The 21,265-nt window shown below is 37.7% G+C and overlaps 1 protein-coding gene across 5 annotated transcripts in view; it reads right to left on the bottom strand.

Moving 5' to 3' along the window:
* PDE5A (phosphodiesterase 5A) overlaps nucleotides 1–21,265 on the bottom strand; it is a 146,484-nt gene that overhangs the window by 102,423 nt on the left and 22,796 nt on the right. For all 5 annotated transcript variants that reach the window (XM_061192022.1, XM_061192023.1, XM_061192025.1 and 2 more), the window contains exons 2-3: nucleotides 19,508–20,096; nucleotides 8,563–8,652 (exon numbers count right to left, since the gene is read on the bottom strand). In XM_061192022.1, coding sequence (XP_061048005.1) covers nucleotides 8,563–8,652; nucleotides 19,508–20,096 — 679 coding nt within the window. The remainder of the gene's footprint in view (nucleotides 1–8,562; nucleotides 8,653–19,507; nucleotides 20,097–21,265) is intronic.

The raw sequence follows: 21,265 nt of genomic DNA, 5'->3' as shown, positions 1-21,265 counted from the left end.
GTTACCATGAGGCGAAGGTGAACAGGTCCGGGGACTTGGTCATACAAGGCAGTGCCGCTTCCTCCTTGCTCACCCTGCCACATGCTGAATACACGGAGTGACTTGTGGAGAGGCCCGCTTGGCCGGGATCTGAGGCCTCCTGCCAAAAGCCACGCGAGTGAGCCCTCCGAGAAGTGCACGCTCGAGCGTGAGTCAGGCACCCCTGCTGCCTCCTGAGTGCGGCCACAGGCAGGGAACCTGGGCCAGAAGCACCCAGCCAGCTGGGCCGCTCTGGCATTTCTGAACCACGGAAACTGAGATAATGAAGGCTGTTGTTCAGAATCACTAAGCTTAGGGTAATTTGTTATGCTGCAAGAGATCACTAATATACTTACGATCATCAAATAATTTGTAATAATCAAATGGATCTGGAATTCTAAATCCAGGTCATTTTCATTTTATCACTGCTACCAAGTGATATAAAAAAAAAAGAAAAATATGATTCAAAAATTTTATAAGATAAAATTTATACTTTTATTTAAATTCTGCCTAGAATATTAATTTCTACTCTATGGTAGAAGAGAAACAAGTAGGAACTTTTAGATGAGGATTTAATAAGAAGGAATACAGAGTACATAGTTTATAAAGCACTTTACCTATATAACTTGGCTCTTAGATGAATATAGATGTTTGCATATATATATATAGAGAGAGAGAGAGAGAGAGAGAGCAGAAATTTCACTGACAACCACCTTAACTCTTTAAGAATGCATGAAAATTATTTAATAATCAAAATCCATCCCCAGGTCTAATTATGTGGTTCTGGGTCAGATATTATACAAAGAAATTATTTATGCTTCTCTGCAACTGGTTTCAGACCTCTACTAGTCATAATTCAGGATCTATATAAAAATCCTCAAAATTAAACTTATAAATGCTCTATCAAATTAAAAATGCAATGCAGTCCAACAAGTGCTGGAATGGTTATTCTAAAACTACCAGTGAAGATAAACCCCATATTGAATAAATCATAGCATTCAGTCTGAACCAAATTTTCTGAGCATTCAAAATAAGATTTGGGTAAATATAGCCTACCATTAACTTAATCTTCAGTCTCAAGCTTTTATTCACTCTTTCTTCTTCTGCTGGATCAGTAGTGTGACCTCAGGGATTGAACCTACTAGCATTATGTTTTTCATCTGATGCTCTTGAGAAATGTTTTTTCCCTTAGGAAAGCGGTTACCGTCTTCTTTGTAAAATATACTTGTTTATTATTTAAAGGGTAATGTGGAAAAAGAAAAAGAAAAGATCTTCACCATCACCATATCAAGTCCAGAACCGACGGAAACTTTTCGGAGTATTTTTGTTTTGTTTCTAAAACAAAGCTACAAGAAAATATCACAGGGGAATAAATGCAATGGACAATTTATAAGTTTTCAAAAAACACGTAACTAGCCAATTCTTTAAGACTAAAATAGATCTAGATCAACTGACAGGCTGCAATTAAACTCTGCTTATTCTTATAGCTATATTTTCATCTAGTCTGACTTGGAATTGTAGGATTATGTATAAAGCTGTAATGTTCTTCATCTGTTCCAAGCTTACATGACAAGTTTAAGAAAAGCCCTAGTCAGTAGTGTGAGCAGAATATCATAGGCAAGCTTCTACCCTGTCTCCACCCTCTCACAGAAAGCATGTTCAAGCTTCCTCTCTTAAGCCTGTGGGATAAACACAGCAGGGATCTGCTGTATGAAACCACAGCTTTTGTTCTTCCTCTGTGATTCCTCCAGTTCTTGAAATCCACAGACTTTCCTTTGAACTTGGGTGCTGAATATTTAACTCATTTAACATTTGTTTTGTTACCTCGTATTGATATTTGCTTTTTGGTATATAAGATCTCCCTCTTATTGAAAATGAAAAAAAAGTTTCTAAGTATCTTCCTTGCTTCATTTTTTTAATATCCTCACTGCCTAGACCAGGACTCTACGTATTGCAGTGATTCAACAATTACTTTCAAAACAAGATAATTTGTGGGGGGGGGGGGATGAGAATATTTTTAACTTGGGGGGGGATAAGCAGATAACGTTATGTAGCTTAAATTCTAGAAAACATTTACTTTTACATAATGCAGTTGGAATTACACATTTGATTCCATTAATGCTTTATGATTTTTGGCAGGCATTAAATCTCTTTTATTCATCAGAGTATTATATTTATTTCATAAAAATCTCATAAAATTCGCTGATATTTTTTGAAGTTTTTCACTGTTCTTTTAAAAGAAGATATAAACAATTGGATATTTAGATTAAAATGTTCCTTTATTACACTTTTAAAAACTTATCATAAATCTTTTATTACAACTGCTATACTTGCATCAAAGAATTATATCATCAAATGTGATAAAATAAAATCAAAATGATAAAAACAGAGGAGGATAAGAGCTCTGATTCCAAATTAGATTTTTATTTAATAACTGGAATTGACATTCAACCAAGAGAAAACAGGTATCAGCCTAGCCTGACATTATTGGATATAATCTCTACCTCAGATCAATACGAAATTTTCACAGAACTTGCATTATTTCACAATGTCCTGGCTTCTACCTCAATGGTGCAGCCCCTATAAATTAAAAAAAAAAAAAGCACTCATCTCCACCATGTCATAACAAGCAATACTTCAAGAGAGGGCAGTATTTCAGAAATAGGTCATCTGAGCTAGAGAGAAAGAGTTGAGCTTCCCTGCACTTCTTTACTAAACATAAAAGAACCATCTGGTTATAGAAATAACTAATGCATGTGACAAAAATATAAAACTGATCCAAGTGCCCAGGTCTGAAAAATCCAGTGTTAAGCCTGAAAGAAATTTAACAGCAGCTCTAAAAATTCACACACTTGCTGCAAATTTTTTTCATGATGCTTCCTGTGTATATCACAGAGCACACTGGCCCAGATTAACATGAAACACGCTCCTGTAACTCCTTTATCCCTGGTAAAAATTTCTTCTTGTTTACTGGATGGATTCCTCTTAAGACATTATAGAGGACGTGACTCTGATCCCTCTTTCTCTCCCCCGCCCCTGCTCCCTGCCCTTCTTTCTCCCCGCCACCACTCTCTCTCATTTTAAAGAGTCTGTCTGCAGGGTGGTTTCAACACTTAACTTTGAAGAGCCATCAGAATATAGCCAGCTCTCCTTGTCTCTACCTTCAAGCCTTGCTTCTACATGGAGCCACATCTCACATCAGTGTACCTCCCACCCCCAAATCAACAGTAACCTAAATGTTTACTGCAGCAGCTCAAGAAAACACAGAGGGGGAAGAAGGGAGAGTGCAGTTATCGTCCACGGCAGAATGTTAAGAAACCCTCTTGCCTAGGTTTGAAGCTCAGCTTTGCCAGTTTTTAGTTACGTGACTTTGGCCAAGTTCCCTAAATGTCCCGTGTCTCAGTTTCATCATCTGTTAAGTGGGAATAAAATAATGACTACCTCCTATGGTTGTTATAAAGATTAAATGAATTAATATATGTCAAGTCCTTAGAATAGTTTCCACAGGATAGGCAGTTATTTCCAAAGTCCTACTCTGTCGTCCCTCAAGCCATTCTGTTATAGAGCCTGGGCTGGCTCTCTTCTCTCCCCGGACCCCTTTACTTTTTGTCTTCTTTCATCTTCTCTAGCCAGTAGCTCTCTGACCTTTCCAAAATAAATTATTTCAGCTTCCTCTAGCTTCTTCAGTCCCCACTCCCACACACACACACACACTTTGCCCGTTAACGCCATTGTCTTAGAAGGGAGTACAGAGAGGGGAAAATTGCAAAAACTTATCCTCTGTGATTTAAAAAAAAAATTCTGTCACAGAAGTTTTAGGAATATCTATGATCCTGACTTCTAAAAAGGCATTGCACTATTACACTTATGATTATAACACTAACGAAAAGAACTCCTGAAAAATTTTAATTAGTTTAAATACTTCAGGAGAGGCGGATGAAGTGATTATACATTTTACTGAATCTTAAAAATCTTCCTGAATTTTCTGGACTATGTTGTAGTTCAGACTTTAGTGTTCAATATTCAACGGCTCCCTTCAAGCAGCTCTCCAGAGTTGGTACCTTAAGTAACTGGGGTCACTAAAAGGTACCAAGACGTTTTATAAACAGTCAGTAACGACATTTCTTCTTAGGTTTCTTGGTAATTAGTTGGAATCAGTGCTGGCTTACTCAATACAATTGGACTAACACAAAGAGAAGAAACCAAATTTACTCTGCCTCATTTATGAGGAAAAACAATGAAAAGTATTTTTCTTTTACGCTTAAAGTTTGTTAGAGGGTAAGAGACAAGTTAAGTCAGGGACTGTGCTGCTTGTCACTTGATCCCAGCTGTTTGGTTATTATGTGGCTGATGACCTCTGCATACAACTTGATCATTCCTTGTTTCTCATAAGAGTTCAGTTAGTTCTATGTCTCCTTTAAAAAATAACAGCTGACATTTATTGATCACTCCCAGTGTGCCAGAAAGTATGGTAAGCCCTTTGCATGCACAAACACATTTAACCTTTACAACAACCCTGTGAGGCAGGTCCTTTTATAACCATCATTTTGCAGATGAGGAAACTGAGGATCAAAGGGATTAACCAGCTCCATCCTGGTTACTCATCATGTAAGTGGTGAAGATGGGATTCAAGCCCAGAGCAAGCAATCTTAACAATTACTCCCAAAAGCCTTACTGTGACCCTCCCTTTTGATTTCAAAAGCTTCGTGGGAGAAAGAGTACTTTCTATTACGTGTACACAACAGCAAACATTGTCCTGAGTTTGTTTACGTAGCTATAAATTTAAGGATAATTCTGGAAGTTGTATATGGCATCTTCTTAGGGGCCTTGGTTCTCGGTCAGCCAAAGTACTTTTTATACTTCAACAGCCATGTTGAGAGTATGCCTGTTTTTCTGACTGTTTCTCTTCATTCCTTTTTTTCTGAAGAAATAATTCTCACAGGAAATAATTTCAAACCGGGCAGGGTGAGCGTGGGAGGAGAGGGAACAAGGGGGAGAGGACAGAGAATAGGGAGGGTCAGCAAGACGTTTAAAAAGCTGTTTGGAAACCTTCCCATCAGTAAAATTACTAAGACTCCAGTGAAGTTACTGAAGGTTGTTTATCTCACGAAATGCTTCATGTGAAAAAACTTTTGTGGAAACCAGTGAAGAGCTCAGCTTTCATATCAAGTCATCATAGGGTGAAACAGAGACAGCAGGAGAGGATGAGGGAGCATGGAGGAAGATAGCCCTGAGGAGGCTGAGGAACCCAGCAGAAATCTTAAGGAGAGCTCTGGACAATCACAATCTGGGGACCTGCAGCTGAACCCACTTTAATCAGGTCTGTAATTGAGCAGACGACCCCTGACTGAGAGTGGGGTTATTCACTCATGCAATCAAATTTAATGGCTAAGATTTTTTAAAAATTGACAGTACCACGTGTTGCCTCGGATGTGAAGCAACTGCAACTCTCATACATTGCTGGTAAAAAAGCAATATGGTACAGCCACTTTGGAAAGGAGCTTGGAAGTTTCTTATAAAATTAAACATACACCCACCATATGACCTGGAAATTCCCCTCCTATATATTTACCAAAGAGAAATGAAAACATGTCCACAAAAAGACCTGTATGCAAACAGTGGCTTTTCTTCTAACAGACAAAAACTGGAAACAACTCAAATGTCTATCAACAGATGAATGGATAATCAAATTGTGGCACATCCATACCATGGAATAATCACTCAGCAATAAAAAGGAACACACTACTGACACGCAATAACATGGATGAATCTCACAAGCATTATGCTAAGTGAAAGAAGCCAGACACACGAGACTACATACTGTATGATTCCACTTATATGATTTATATGACACTCTAGAAAAGGCAAAACAATAGTGACAGAAAACAGATCAGTGATTCTCAGGGGCTGGGGGTTGAGGGAGGAGGAGGAGATCAACTACAAGGGGTACAGGGAAATATCTGAGGGGACAGAAATGTTCTGTATCTTGATTATAGTGGTGGTTATATGACTGTACATGCATTTGTCAAAAACTCATCAAATTATACACTTAAAATGGGTGAATTTTATGGTACGTAATTTATACCTCAATACAGTGGGGATTTTTGTTATTGTTGTTTTAGTTTCAATCATCCTCACTGGTAGTCATAAAGACAGAAACGCGTGTATCCAGAGGATGCTCTCTTACAGAAGGGCAGTCTCACCTACTTTACCCTGGTGATTTTGTTGCACATTCTCATGGGTTCCCCCAATCCCCACTGTTCATGCTATTTAAAAAGAGATATTTAACCAGAGCATGATTCAAGCTGAATCTCTCAGCCAGTACAAAGTTGTTTTTCAGGCCATGGTTTTAAAACATACTTACACATTAAAAGCTGAACATCATCTTTTTAAGTGCACACAATCATAATCCTTGGTTTATAACTAGGGCAGCCAGATAAAATATAGGACGTCCAGTCAAATTTAATTTTAGATGAACAACAAATAATTTTTTAGTATAACTATGTCCCCAATATTGCATAAGACATGCTTTTTATTTGCTTTACCTGGCAATCTGCTTAAGAACACCACTGGTCCATGCATGGCATGGCCTTTTCAATTTTATTTATTCATTCACAATTAATTAGCTAACTAATTATTTAATCTCATATGCATGTTGTAGCTGCAGGAATTTTTAGTAACTGTGGCTGTAACTACCCTCTTAAGAAACCATGTAGCAACTCTAAGGCACTGAGAACTTATCTTAGACTCCTGATAAGTGACTGATTTAGGATCCTGCTCATCAAATTATCTGTAGACCCAGTGCATCAGCATCAACTTGTTGCTTGTTAGAAAAGAATCTCACTCAGGTCTCAGCTAGACCTACTGAATTCAGAATCTGCATTTTAAGATTCATATGCACATTATTGTTTTAGAAGCACTGATTTAGAAAACAGTGTTTTAGGAAAATTCCCAAGGGCATATGCAGGGTGGATTAAAGGGAAATTGACTTAAAGTACAGAAACCCCTTACAAGAATATTTTAAAAGTTCAGGCATTACTTCAAGATCTGAATTATGGTACAGGCAGCAGGAATGAAAAGAAAGAGATCAAAATGAGAAACACTAACAGAAAAAAAAAAAATCGATGGGACTTGGTAAAGGACTGGATGGAGGAGGGAAAGGAAAGATGTCAGAATCTGAATATAAATCAAGTAGAACCAGCAAAGTGTTTCTTGTATCCCTGGCAGTGGTTCTCAACCTTAGCAGCACATGATAACCACCTGGGAGCTTTAAGAAATACTGATGCCTAGGTCCCAACCCCAGAGGTTCTGATTTAAGGTGAAATCTGGGCATTAGAATTTCGAAATGCTCCCCAGGTGATTCTAATGTGCAGCCAAGGTTAAGAACCACAAATACGGGCTCTTTCAATCTATTTGTTTTCACTTAGGAAAATGATTTTCAACCCTGATTACACTTTAGAATCATCTGGGGATCTTGTATCCGTATCTAGACCCTGCCCTTAGAGATTCTAATTTAATTGGCAATATTTTAGAGTCTCAGTTGATTGTAATGTGTAGACAGGGCTGAGGACACTCAATTGAAGCATTCAGTTTAAAAGATGATTAACTATTTTTTTGCTCAAATAAATGTAAAATGAAGAGAGAATTCAGTGCTTACAGAATCCAAACCTTCTAGTTAGGTGAAATATAAACCAACCTATTTTCATTTGCTTGTTACAATTTCACAATAAATTTTGCTTGGTGTTATATACAATTTCTATTTTTTCAAAACCTCATTTTGAATCCAAACAAAAAAATCAGCTGATTACCACTGCAATTGGATAACCATTTATGAAATAAGCATTATTCAGATGTGTAAAATACAACATGAAATAAATTGATTACAACCACAATTATACATCTTAGGATTCAGTAAGGTCCTCAGGGAAGAGGGGTAAAGAAATGACATGTCTAGGGACTTCCCGGGTGGCGCAGTGGTTAAGAATCTGCCTGCCAACGCAGGGGACATGGGTTTGAACCCTGGTCCGGGAAGATCTCACACGCCGTGGAGTAACTAAGCCCGTGTGCCACAACTACTGAGCCTGCGCTCTAGAGCCCACGAGCCACAACTACTGAGCGCGTGTGCCACAACTACTGAAGCCCGCGAGCCTAGAGCCCGTGCTCCTCAACAAGAGAAGCTACCTCATTGAGAAGCCCATGCACCGCAACGAAGAGTAGCCCCCATTCAACGCAACTAGAGAAACCCTGTGCACAGCAACAAAGACCCAACGCAGCCATAAATAAATAAATACATACATAAATACATAAATTTATTAAAAAAAAAGAAATGACATGTCTAAAATTTATTTCTAAGTCAAAGTAAAGTATCAGGAGTCAACCCTATTACTAAAGTCTAAACAAAAAACATCAAGCAGAACATTTAAGCACTTTATAGTTAACTTGTCACTACAGCATTATTTCATAAGTGTGCAAAGTGAAAAATTTTTTTCAAAAAGAAAAATGTTTCTAAATGACCTTTTAGAATAAAATGGAAAATTGGCTTACCTCTTCCCTATGATTCTTAATTGGCATACAAAGAATACTTTGTGTCTTGTAGCCTGTAATTTGGTCAACTTCTGCATTGAACCGAGGATCCTAGTAAGGAAGAAGAAATTCAATTTAGTGACCGACCTGTTCAAAGATTGATTTGATTTTTCTGATTTATAGGATTAGAGAAATCTAATCGTCGACTCACCTTGTTGTTCTGAATGACAATTTTATTATTGTAAAAGGCACCAAATCATACAAGTACATATCATCTTTGACAAAGATAAATTTAAGGGTTTTTTAGCAGCTAGTATTTATGAAAAAAAATACAGATATAAACAAATGTTAAGAAATAAAGGACATTCAAAATATTAACCAATTTAGATAGCCTCACTTAAACACAGGAAAAAGTGGCAACTCTCCTCCTTTGTAATACAATTTGCCTATTCCCATCGCACTGATTCTTCTGAAAAAGAAAAGCATCTTTGGTCTGAAACTTTTCCTATAAAACCCACCACCTCCAAAATGACCTTTTCAATACTGACTTGACTTCCCTTGTAATGACTGTATATATATATTTCCTCAGTATTCTGTATTTCTATCTCAGGTGTTTCATAAGAATTAAAATCTTATCTTTTCTTTCTTTTTGTATATAATAAAACTGCATGGCCTTCATCAGACTATAAACAATTCCTCAATCTTTTGAATCTCTTTCCCCTTTTACAAAGTACATCTTCCCACATCCAATAATCACAAAGGACTGCTGAAAGGTGTAAAAGTTCTACATGTGGGTTAAAGAAAGAAAGATACAGGCTATTTTCCATTAAACCAGATTGAGAAGATCAAAGGTAGGCTGTAAATTCTATGAGGGGCTTTTTTTGGTTCACCACACTGTATTCCCAAGATTAGCACGGGAACTCAAAAACATTTGTTAAACAAATGAAGGAATTCATTAACAAATGATATCATCGTTATCCAACATGATCACTTTTAGCTTACTATAGTTTAAAGCAAATCTTATAGGTAGGAAGAAAAACATACTCAAGGAAATGGACAGAGACCAGTATATGAGATACAATTAGAACGGAAGCAAACATACCAGAACATAAACATCTGAATGAATATTGTTCCCTTCAAAGCAATAGCCTTGGGAACTTCCATGCTCAACCTAATAATAGCATTATTGTTCTAAAAACTCTGCTTTTGGAATTCCCTTCAGAAAATATGGAAGAGTCACACTGGAAAAATCCTCATCTTTGAAGGCCATTTCTTTTTTTTTTTTTTTTTTTAATTAGTCTAAAGTCACGCAAAGCCAAAGTTGTGAATGAAGTAAATGATTACACGAGATTCCATCAACTAGGGTCAGAAATGAGACCAATTTTCCCCATGAGAGGACCAAACATGGCATTAAAGGCAATTTCAAAAGAAAAGTTGTAAAATGGTGGAAAATCAATATAAATATTTTATATTATAAATATACACCACTGCATTTTTAATTTTTCTGCAAACATGCTCAAAGTTATACTGAAAGACAGAGAAAACCTTGGCTCAATGTTTCCAAAAAACAGTTCTTAAATAGCATACTATATTGCAAGGTATCTAAAGAAAGCAGACAAGATACTGATACGGATAAATTAAAAGAAGTTAAAAATTATGAATTTATAGTGAATTATTCTGCAAGCTAATAATCAAAATATGAATAGAAATGCATCCTCAGCAATTATTTTGTTAATGAATATCTGAATTACAACACCAATTTATAAAAAAGAGGATTAAACCCAACTATCTAATCAAAGCAAGAGTCTGAAATTAGTAGCACTTTCATAGAATTTTTTTGTGCATACTGGAAGTTTAAAATAAACAGCAGCCCTGGATTTCATTCTTCATTGAAGGAGGTAGGAGTAATGTATGCTTCAAAATCACTTTAAGTGAATTTTGGCATCTCAAAGAATTTTTCCTTTAACAATGTACCCAGTGCAGGGGCTATAAACACATAGAGAACTTCTAACCCCTCTAGGTCCAGGAAACATTGAAAGAAAAATGGAGCACTATTATTTCATTATTATTGTGATTATTTCTTTCACTGTTTATGAGAACATGACCGTGTAAAAAAACCACAAAACTTAGATATTCATCTCCCATAATAAAACAACTAGTACCAGACTTGCCCTCCTGCTGAAAAATACAAGATTAGACCAAATACATGCGATAACTAAACTACACACAGTGAAGAAGGGAATACACATGATTGCCTTGCAATAATCTGTTTCCTTCTGGGGGCAGGCAGGTGGTATCCAAGTAGAGTAACAGTTCCAAATAGAACTGAATTCAGGGCTTCTAAAGTAGCTGGTATGTGCAAGGCAAAGTACCTAATAAGAGAGGCTGTGCTTTGGGTGGGGTTAGGGGTGTAAAGAAGGAGTGGCAGAAGACTGAGTGGCTAGTCACTTCAGACATGTATTTGGCAAGACTCTAAGAGACCCAGCAAAGATTACCTGTTGAAGGCTGAAAGTGAATGGTGATACCAATTCTAAAAATGTTTGAAAACACTGGGGTCCTCCCCACCAGAGGTACCTCACTAGGCACCTCAGGCATTCAGTCGAGACACAGAAAGGCCACTCCTTGGGGGTAAGGACCTGAGCAGCATTCCCTAAGACTAAATTTAAAACTAAAGTAGATCCATCCTAACAAATAATAATACCAAACCTGACAGGACCGAAAGGATCTTCCAGTAACTCCACTGTCTACAAGAACAAAGGTCAGCTCTGTTTTAAAGGAAGTTGATATAATCCAAATGCCCTGCAACAAAACATTCGCAATGTCCAGCATACAATAAAAAAAATCACAATGCATGTGAAGAAACAGGAAATTGAAACCCACAGTGAAGAAAAAAAGCAGTCAATAGAAAATGACCCCAAGATGATTCAGATGTTGGAATTAACAAACAGGGACTTCGAAGCAGCTATTATAAATGCATTTAAGGACTGAAGAGAAAATATGGTAATAAGGAACAGATGGAAATCTCTGCAGAAAGAAAAAGTATTTTAAAAAAGCCAAATGGAAATTCTAGAACTGAAAAGTACAAAGTCTAAAACGAAGAGTTCACTGATGGATTTAACAGCAGATTGGAAACAACGGAAGAGTCAGTGAACCTGAAGACAGATCGACAGAAAGTATCTAATCAAAAGGACTGAGAGGACAAAAAAAAACCTGTAAAAAGTTAACAGAGCCTCAATGTTCTGTGGGACAACATCAAATAGTCCAACATATATACAACTGGAGTCCAAAGAGAAGAGAATGGAGCAGAAAAAATATTTAAACACATGACCAAAAATTTCCCAAAGTTAGTGAAAACCTTAAATATATACACAGTGTGAAAATGATATATACTATGAAACATATAAGGTGAAAAATGAAGTCCGGCTGACTTCTCATAAGAAAAATGAAAACCAGAAAAAAGTGGGAGAACTTTTTAAGTGTTGAAAGAAAACTACTACTAACTGAGAATCGTCCAGACAGTGAACATATCTTTCAAGATTACAGGCAAAATAAAGCCATTTTCAGATAAATGAAATCAGAGAATTCGTCACTACCAGACCAGTACTAAAGAAGTGTTAATGAGAGTTCTTCAGCTTGAAGAGAAAGATAAGAGATTCTACACAAAGGAGTAAAGAGCTTGGAACATGGTTTGAGCACGTGCACAAATATATGAAGAATAAGGAAACGAATCCACAAAGATATTGCTATGATTTATGGCAATGAGTGTACTGCCTATGTTTTTCTCTACGAGTTTTATAGTATCCGGTCTTACATTTAGGTCTTGAATCCATTTTGAGTTTATTTTTGTGTATGGTCTTAGAGAATGTTCTAATTTCATTCTTTTACATGTAGCTGTTCAGTTTTCCCAGCACCACTTATTGAAGAGACTGTCTTTTATCCATTGTATATTCTTGCCTCTTTTGTCGGAGATTTGGTATATGTGCGTGTGTGTGTGTGTGTGTGTGTGTGTGTGTGTGTGTGTATTATGGACTATTACTCAGCCATGAAAAAGAATGAAATAATGTCATTTGCAGCAACACAGATGGACCTAGAGATTACCATACTAGGTGAAGTAAGCCAGACATAGAAGGACAAATGTTATATGATATCACTTATGTGTGGAATCTAAAAAAGAAAAAAAAAGACATAAATGAAATTATTTACAAGACAGAAATAGTCCCTCAGACATAGAAAACAAACTTATGGAAAGGGGAGGGCAATAAATTAGGAGTTTGGGATTAACATATACACATTACTATATATAAAATAGATAATCAAAAAGGACCTGCTGTGTAGCACAGGGAACTATATTCAATATTTTCTAATAACCTATAAGAGAAAAGAATCTGAGAAAGAACATATATATATTACATATATAATATATATAATATTATATTATATATATTAAGAAAAGAGGAAGAAAAAATATACCTTGAGGTGCTAGATTGAAGTTGGAGGTAAGAATTCATTGTTCATCATATAGTGAGTAGTTAGATATAGGAATAAATAAATAAAATACAAGTGTATGTGTGTCTGTGTATATTTTTTTTCTAGCTCTGTCTGCTGATAAACTAGTAGCAGTGAGCACACCTACTGCCTAGATCCTGGTTTCTAAATACCATCCCTTTCACTGAAAGGAACCAGGGCTCCTTGAGAAAAAGAATGATCATAGGGTTAGGGCAGGGAAAGTAAAAGATGAGTCTGGAACATCTTGTTAAGCAGTTAAAACTTTCAGCTCCCCTAGAAAGCAAGAAAATGCCAAGAATGATGGGGACATATCAAAAAGACATAGGAGCCGGTAAATCTGATATAATCTGAGAATTTGAATAAATAAAGATAGTAACAGAGCATAACTCATTAAACAAAATACAAATCCAGGAGTCCATAATGATAGAAAGAAATAAATAATGAATGAATAAAGAAGGCAAAGCTCTTCTTTACATTGGAATGCCAACTAATATATATAGAAGGTATTATGAAGTTGGAAAATCAGTGGATGACAAAACTGGTAAAGGTACTGATGAGGAATAGAATATCTACACAATATCAAAATATCTCCTCTTAAGATACTTAATTACAATGGGAAAATTATAACTTTATAGTGGAAAAACCTAGTGGATACCGCTTTAACCAAGTTATCAAATTTAACATCATCAATATTGGGGTAAAGTAACATCATATGCTACCTGGTAACATATGCTAAGCAGGTCTGTGGTATAATAAAAAATATATTTGGTCTAGCATAGAGCTCCTCAAACCCTTGGAATTTCCTGAGTGATAGGAGATTCTTTTTATATTCATAACAAGCCCCTTACAACCATACCTGAGTTCATGCTAATGAGAAGACTCATGGGGAGGGGGAAAAGGCCTCAAATAGCTTCAGGATGGGGGCTGGCTGCCAGGAAAACCAATCAAGTGATTACAGGATTAGAACTTTCAGCCCCACCACTGATTTCTGGATAGGAGAGAGGGGGCTGAAGCTTGAGTCCAATCACCAGTGGCCAATGATTTAATCAATCATGCCATCAGATCTGAGGGAACTTTTGGGTTGGTGGAGATAACTGTGTGCTGGGATGGTGGTGCACCATGCCCCGCCCCCCCTCCCCCCCCCCCCCCGGCATGGAAGTTTTGTGTCCCCCCCCCTCTCGCTCCTTGCCCTATGCACCTCTTCTATTTGGCTATTTCTGAACTGCATCCTCTATAATAAAACTGTAATTTTAAGTAGTGCCTTAGTGTTTTCCTGAGTTGAGTCATTTTAGGAAATCATGAAACCTGAGCAGGGAACCCCGGAATTTGTAGTTAGCCAGACATAAGTGTGGCTAGCCCGGGTATCCTATTTAGGGCTGGTATCTGAAGTGAGGACAGCACTGTGGGACTGAGTCCTTAACCTGTGGGGTCTGCACTAACTCCAGGAGCTAGTGTCAGAATTGAGCTGGATTGTAGGACACCCCAGCTGGTGTAGGAGAAGTAAAGAATTGATTGCTGTTTGTAAAACCAAACTAGGTCTCAAGATCAACATCTGTCGTATTCCTGCCAAAAGTGCCTGACTTGAATCAATTCAAGAAAAACATTCTACAAGATAACTGGCCTGTATTCTTCCAAACTACATGTAAAGAAAGATAAAGAAACACTGAGAAACTATTCCAGATTTAATGGAGCCCAAAGAGATAGGACAAGTATGTGCAATATGTAATCCTGAATTAGAGCCTTGATCAGAGTAAAAAAAATAACTATAAAGGACATTCATGGAACAACTGGCCAAATTTGACTATGGAATGTTTGATAATAGTACTGTATCATAAAATTTCCAGATTTTGACAAATGTATCACAATTGTGTAAGAGAATATTCTTGTTAGAAACTATACACTGAAATATTTAGTAAAAATGTCTCCAAATGGTTCAGAAAAAAATAATATGCATATATTACTTATATATATTATATATAGGAAAAGAAAATAATAAAGCAAATGGGGCAAAATATAAACAATTGGAGAATCTGGGTAAAGGGTATACACAAGTTTCTGATGCTGGTCTTGCAACTTTTCTGTAAGCTTGAAATGGTATAAAAATAAAAATAACAGGAAACAAAAAGGAAATAACACAGTAGACTTGCCAAATTATATGCGCTGGTTTTCTTCCACAAAGTGGAATACCTAGAGATTATTAGAACATTGAACAAAGATATAGCAGTTCCCAAACTGTGTTCCCTGGGGCACAATTACATCATGACAAAACTATCAAATATAATAATTTAGCAAAATTAAAGAATTTATCAAAATTAGAACAGTTGCTATTGTTATCTCTTTCCTCTGAAATTCATTTTGGAAATAATTTTATTCACCAGAAATTCACTTGAGCAGCAAGTGAGACCTGCAGGATGAGAGATGGTGAAGATTTATTTACCTAGAAAAGGACTGAAAAGGGAGGAATGAAGTGGGAGTGGGAGGAGTAGCAGCTCCACGGTGAAGGCCACAGGAGTGACAATGTGACCCTTCCCTAAGATCCTCCAAGTTTTCTCCCTAGAAATCATGGTATCCATGGAGAGGCTGTCCCATGGAAACAGGAGAAGAGCCCAAGTTTTGCATTCCAGTTGACTTAGGAAAAAGAGGGTTGTTTAGACAATAGAAATCCTTTGACATAGGAAATCCTGTGGAGTCTTAAGGCTTCCGTAAGACATGGAACCAGGGGTTCAGGCAATCTGTGATGGTTAATTTTATGTGTCAACTTGACTAGGCTAAGGGATGCCCAAATAGTTGATAAAACATTACTTCCAGGTGTGCCTGTGAGGATGTCTCCAGAAGAGATGAACATTTGAATCAGTAGAATGAGTAAAGAAGATCTTCATCAATGCCAGTGGGCATCATCCAATCCCTTGAGTACCTGAATAGAACAAAAAAGGCAGAGGAAGGACAAATCTGCTCTCTAAGATATCCATCTTCTCTTGCCCTCCTGCTGTCCATCAGAGCTCCTGGTTCTAAAGCTTTTGGCCTCAGACACAGACCAGAGTTATACCATTGGCCCCCCTGATTCTTAGGCCTTCAGACTCTGAATTACACCATCAACTTTCCTGATTCTCCAGCTTGCAGATGGCAGGCAGACTGTGGAACTTCTAGGCCTCCATGTCCAAGTGGCTAATTCCTACAGTAAATCACTTCTTATTTATCTCTATTTATCCAACTGGCTCTGTTTCTCTGAAGAACACTGACTAATACACAATCCAGTCTAGATACTGGATGATATCTAGTTTTTATATATGAGGATAATGCCAACACATTTATACAGTTGCTCTGATTATTATGTGTTAATATTTTATTATTAATAAATGCTCTGCCATATTCAAGAAAGTTGCATGAATGATGGGCTGATGAAGGAGGAGATGATGTGTGACTGAACATCATTGGTATCTGTGATCTAATTGAGACTCACTGGTCTAAGTTGTCGATCTTGTCTTATATTTTAAAATATGAATGTGTTATTTTATTAGTAATAAAACAGTTGAATCCCCAAGTTTATATCATTCTGTCACAAAGTTTTAAAAAGTGAATCAAATGTTGACCATTTCTTACAATTAATCTATCTAGGAGACTATTTTTTTTACTCTTGGCTTCAGTCTGAGCACTACTCTATTTCATGGCCTCTTCTTGGTTTTCTACTGCTGCATTATAACTTTTAAGTGTTCTATGGTCACATAAGCTGAAGAAATGTGTCATTTTTACAGACACATATTTAAAGAAGTAGGACTCAGAAAACATAGAATATACTTTGATATTCTGATTATTTTCACAAAAGGCTATGAGACAGTATTTTGACTATTCAAGCTATGAGTGGGCTGAGTAATGAATTAGCCACTAGCCAACTGACTTCCACTGTTAATACCAATGTAAATTATGTCACAGATCAATCCCACAACTTCTAATGAAATTCCTGGGACAGGAATAACTTCTGCAAGGCCTCTATAAACACAGATCAAGGGTGTCAAGGGTGAAGCAGCAACATAAGAAATCCACAGGCTAAGAGGCTTCACCCTGGGGTCACTGCAAATCAAGGACACTGGGCCTATTTCAGATGGCAGTACAAGAATTAAGTTATTACTAACTGCAAGACAAAAATTATACCATCAAAACTCTAAAGATGGTAAACAGATTAAATAAATTGTATATAAATGAAGAAATCCTCAGGGCCGGAGAAACTTAGGACCATGCAGACAAATGAAGGCTTTCTCAGCAAAGCTGAAGCATATTTATGGTCCTACTGTACTTGGGACTATAGTGCCATTGAAAAGCGGAAACCCAGCTGTCACCTAAGACAGGAAGGGAATTCTGCAAACTTGGCAGCGATTCTGCAGCTGTGTCCTTAATACCCCTCTTGGAGTCTGCCATGGTGTGATGTTACTCACAGAGCTCAAAGAGGTCATGGAGATAGCTCCGTGAAGAATCAAAATGGAAAAAGACTGCTGGTATAGAGTGGATTCTGAAACCTATCTCAGGATTTAACCTATCCGAACTATCACATCTCTCCCCAGATCCCTGCCCTCAGTATTCCCCACCAGTTACCATTATTTATTCAACCAACTTCAAAACCTGAGTCTTCTCCAACTCCTCTTTTCTCCTCACTTCCATCTCCTATTAGCTGCCAAGTCTAGCAGATTCAGCTTCTTCATCTTTAATCCATTCCCTCCTTTTGGTCCTGAAGGCCAGTGCCCTGGTTCAGGTCCTTACTTCCTCAGACTATTAAAATAACCTATCCTCCCAGTTTCCAGCATTTTTCCCTCCAATTCATTTTATGACCACCATATTATTCATCTTTCTAAATCACAGTCGGAATCATGCCAGTTCCCCTTTCAAACCATCTTCAGTTATTCCTCATAGCTCTGAACCAAACACGTACTCCTCAGCTTGGCACTGAAGACCCCAGTAATCTCCAGTAGCTCCTCAGCATCTATACTGGCTATCACCCACACATTTCCATACGAGCACCACAGGGTCCAACTTCCTGTCTCTTCTGCAAACTTCTCTTTACATCTGGATCTCACTATGCACACAACTCAATCTACTCCAATCTCACCCATCTTCCAGGGTCCACAACAATCACTGCTTCCTCAAAGAAACCTCTCTCCATCTCCCCAATTATATGTGATCTCCTGCTTCCCTGAACCTAACACATTTTCCCTGGATCTATTATGACCTGCTTTCCATTCTACTTATTTATCTCATCTACTATAATTTTCTCCCAATCACTATTTATTAAGACTTATCTATGTTCCAGGCACTGTCTTAGGCATCAGGAATACAGGGGTGACTAAAACATCTATGACCCCTCAAATTACACAGAGGAGCCTCAAGCTAGTATTACTATGGAACCTTCATAGTGTACCACGTGATAAGTAGCTAGAACATAATTCATAAACATACTAAGTGTCATTCAATTAAGATGCTTTGTTTAAAACCTCTAATTCTAGTAATAAAAGATTAATTTTAAATGGGAAATTTCAAGAATCATACAGTGTAATCTTTAAGTCCATACTGAAGTAAAAGTGTAAGAAATATCAAATCTTTCCATCGAAATACTGTAGGGCAGGGCTTCCCTGGTGGCGCAGTGGTTGAGAATCTGCCTGCCAATGCAGGGGACACGAGTTCGAGCCCTGGTCTGGGAAGATCCCACATGCCGCGGAGCGACTAGGCCTGTGAGCCACAATTGCTGAGCCTGCGCATCTGGAGCCTGTGCTCCGCAACAAGAGAGGCCGCAATAGTGAGAGGCCCACGCACCGCGATGAAGAGTGGCCCCCGCTTGCCGCAACTAGAGAAAGCCCTCACACAGAAACGAAGACCCAACACAGCCATAAATAAATAAATAAATTAAAAAAAAAAAAAAAAGAAATACTGTAGGGCAAAAATTTCCATTTTTTGAAACTATCCTTAAATTTATTTGTTTAATAAAACAAATGAAAGAGTGGAAAGAAAATCAGACTTTGCTGTCAATGGGAGTTCAAATGAATGAATATGATTAACTGAATGAATGAATTTAAAAAGACTATGGGTTTGGTTTTCTGATGGTTTTTGGACCTATCATTTTAGAATCTTAGTAAATCCCCAGAAGTTCACATGGAGATAACATAGATAGGGGATATGTATAGTGATCAGGTAAAAAGATGAAAGAATACAACTATGAGATGACCTATGTTAAATTATCATTAAGGAGAAAAACAGGACAAGACTTCTCTCAGGCCTCTATCTTTGACCAGACATTAGCGAAGAAACTCTGACATTTAAAAGATGGGAACGTTCTTGCCATATATTCCCATTTTAAATAAGTACACACATTATTACATCTCAGTGTCAAATATCCCCGCGATTCACAGTAGTTGTCCAATGCCCCACCCATGTTCCACCCCCCACCCCGCCTCTGTTCCAACAGTTTCTTATTTACCTCATATGCATCTTTGATGTTCAAGGGCTCACCAAGAGCTGCCACGTGTCCCACGATGCCTTTATTCCACTCTAAGCGGATACAGTTATTTGAAGCTTCTTCCAGTGTTGAACCTTCTGCAACGTCAAAGAGGCGGCTAATAAGAAACTTGTCGTTGGCGCTGTCCTCACAGACAAGGAACAGGGAATAGCGGTCAGCGGAGATGAGGCCATGGATATGCAAGAAAATTTTGTGACATAAGGCTGTGACATCCAAGTGGCTAGAAATATCTTTCACTAATTCCAAGAGTCTCGAGCACTGGTCCCCTTCATCATTATCAAACCGTGGGGGGGTTAGAGGCATCTGCTCCTTCTTTTCTGAGTCAGAGAGGAAGCTCACAGTTCCCTCAGAATCCTTGACAACGATGGGCCTCAGAGGTCGATCAAATTCGGAGGCAGAGATTTTCCTGGTTGGTGTTCCAGGGACACTGCTCTCTGCACGGGGGCTCTGCTGCGAGGGGCAAGAGCAAGATTCCACGTGGCCTCTGATGCCTTCCTTGCACACAGGGATGGTGTGAACTCTCTCAGCAAACCATGCATTGACCATTTCTCTGCAGAAAAGAACATGTAGACACAGTAAATACTTAAGAAAGGGGCTTCCCTGGTGGCGCAGTGGTTGAGAATCTGCCTGCTAATGCAGGGGACACGGGTTTGAGCCCTGTTCCGGGAAGATCCCACATGCCGCGGAGCAACTAGGCCCGTGAGCCACAACTACTGAGCCTGTGCGTCTGGAGCCTGTGCTCTGCAACAAGAGAGGCCACGATAGTGAGAGGCCCGCGCACCGCGATGAAGAGTGGCCCCCGCTTGCCGCAACTAGAGAAAGCCCTAGCACAGAAACGAAGACCCAACATAGCAGTCAATCAATCAATCAATCAATAAATAAATCTTAAAAAAAAAAAAACAAAAACTTAAGAACACCCCTCCTTAAATATTGCTACCCCTGAAAGCTTCTAAAAATCCTCTCATGGTAAACTGAGGCAGTAATGGTTCGATCTGTCACAGAAAATAAAAACAAGATGGTTTATTTAAGACAGTTTTATTCTGAAAATCTGTAGAGGACAGGTGCTTCAATGAACACTTTGATAAAGCCTGACTCCTATACACATGTATTTTCAGATATCTGATTTACCATACGTCAAGTGTCAAGTCTGCTCCTCTCAAAATCAATTTGTATTAAAGTAAAAGACACTAAATTTAACAATAGTCTTAGGAAAACATAGATACGGAAATTAATTTGCTATTTAAAACACACAACTTGTTCTGAAGTTAAATATTTTTAAAAATTTATCTGAATTTGGCTAGCTAATATGCTTAATTTTAGATAACTGTTATCTATATTGCTATATATACATTAGATTTAGAAAGGGAAATGAAAAATATAAACAATTTGATCTGGTATGTAGTAAAAAGATTTTAGATTTCCATTAACATCATCCTGATAACGTTTGTTCAGATAATGGTAAAAATGATCTCTTCTTCTAGATTATCTATTCCTTATATAAAGGAGGAAAACAAAAAAGTAAGCATAACTAGTATAAAAAATTCAGTCCGAGAAAACTTAAAATTATTTATGTTGTTAATGTGCCATCCCATGAAGAAACCTGTCTGAGATAAAGCCTTCACAGTGGGTGATTTTTTTAAACAAATATACCGGATCATATATATCCAAATGATTGTTGTTCAATTCAAATAATTCCTCTTGGGCAGCTGTAATCTTATG

The sequence above is a fragment of the Eubalaena glacialis genome, chromosome 5 (assembly GCF_028564815.1).
Source record: "Eubalaena glacialis isolate mEubGla1 chromosome 5, mEubGla1.1.hap2.+ XY, whole genome shotgun sequence".
Taxonomy (NCBI): domain Eukaryota; kingdom Metazoa; phylum Chordata; class Mammalia; order Artiodactyla; family Balaenidae; genus Eubalaena; species Eubalaena glacialis.
This window is presented reverse-complemented; position numbering and strand designations above follow the sequence as displayed.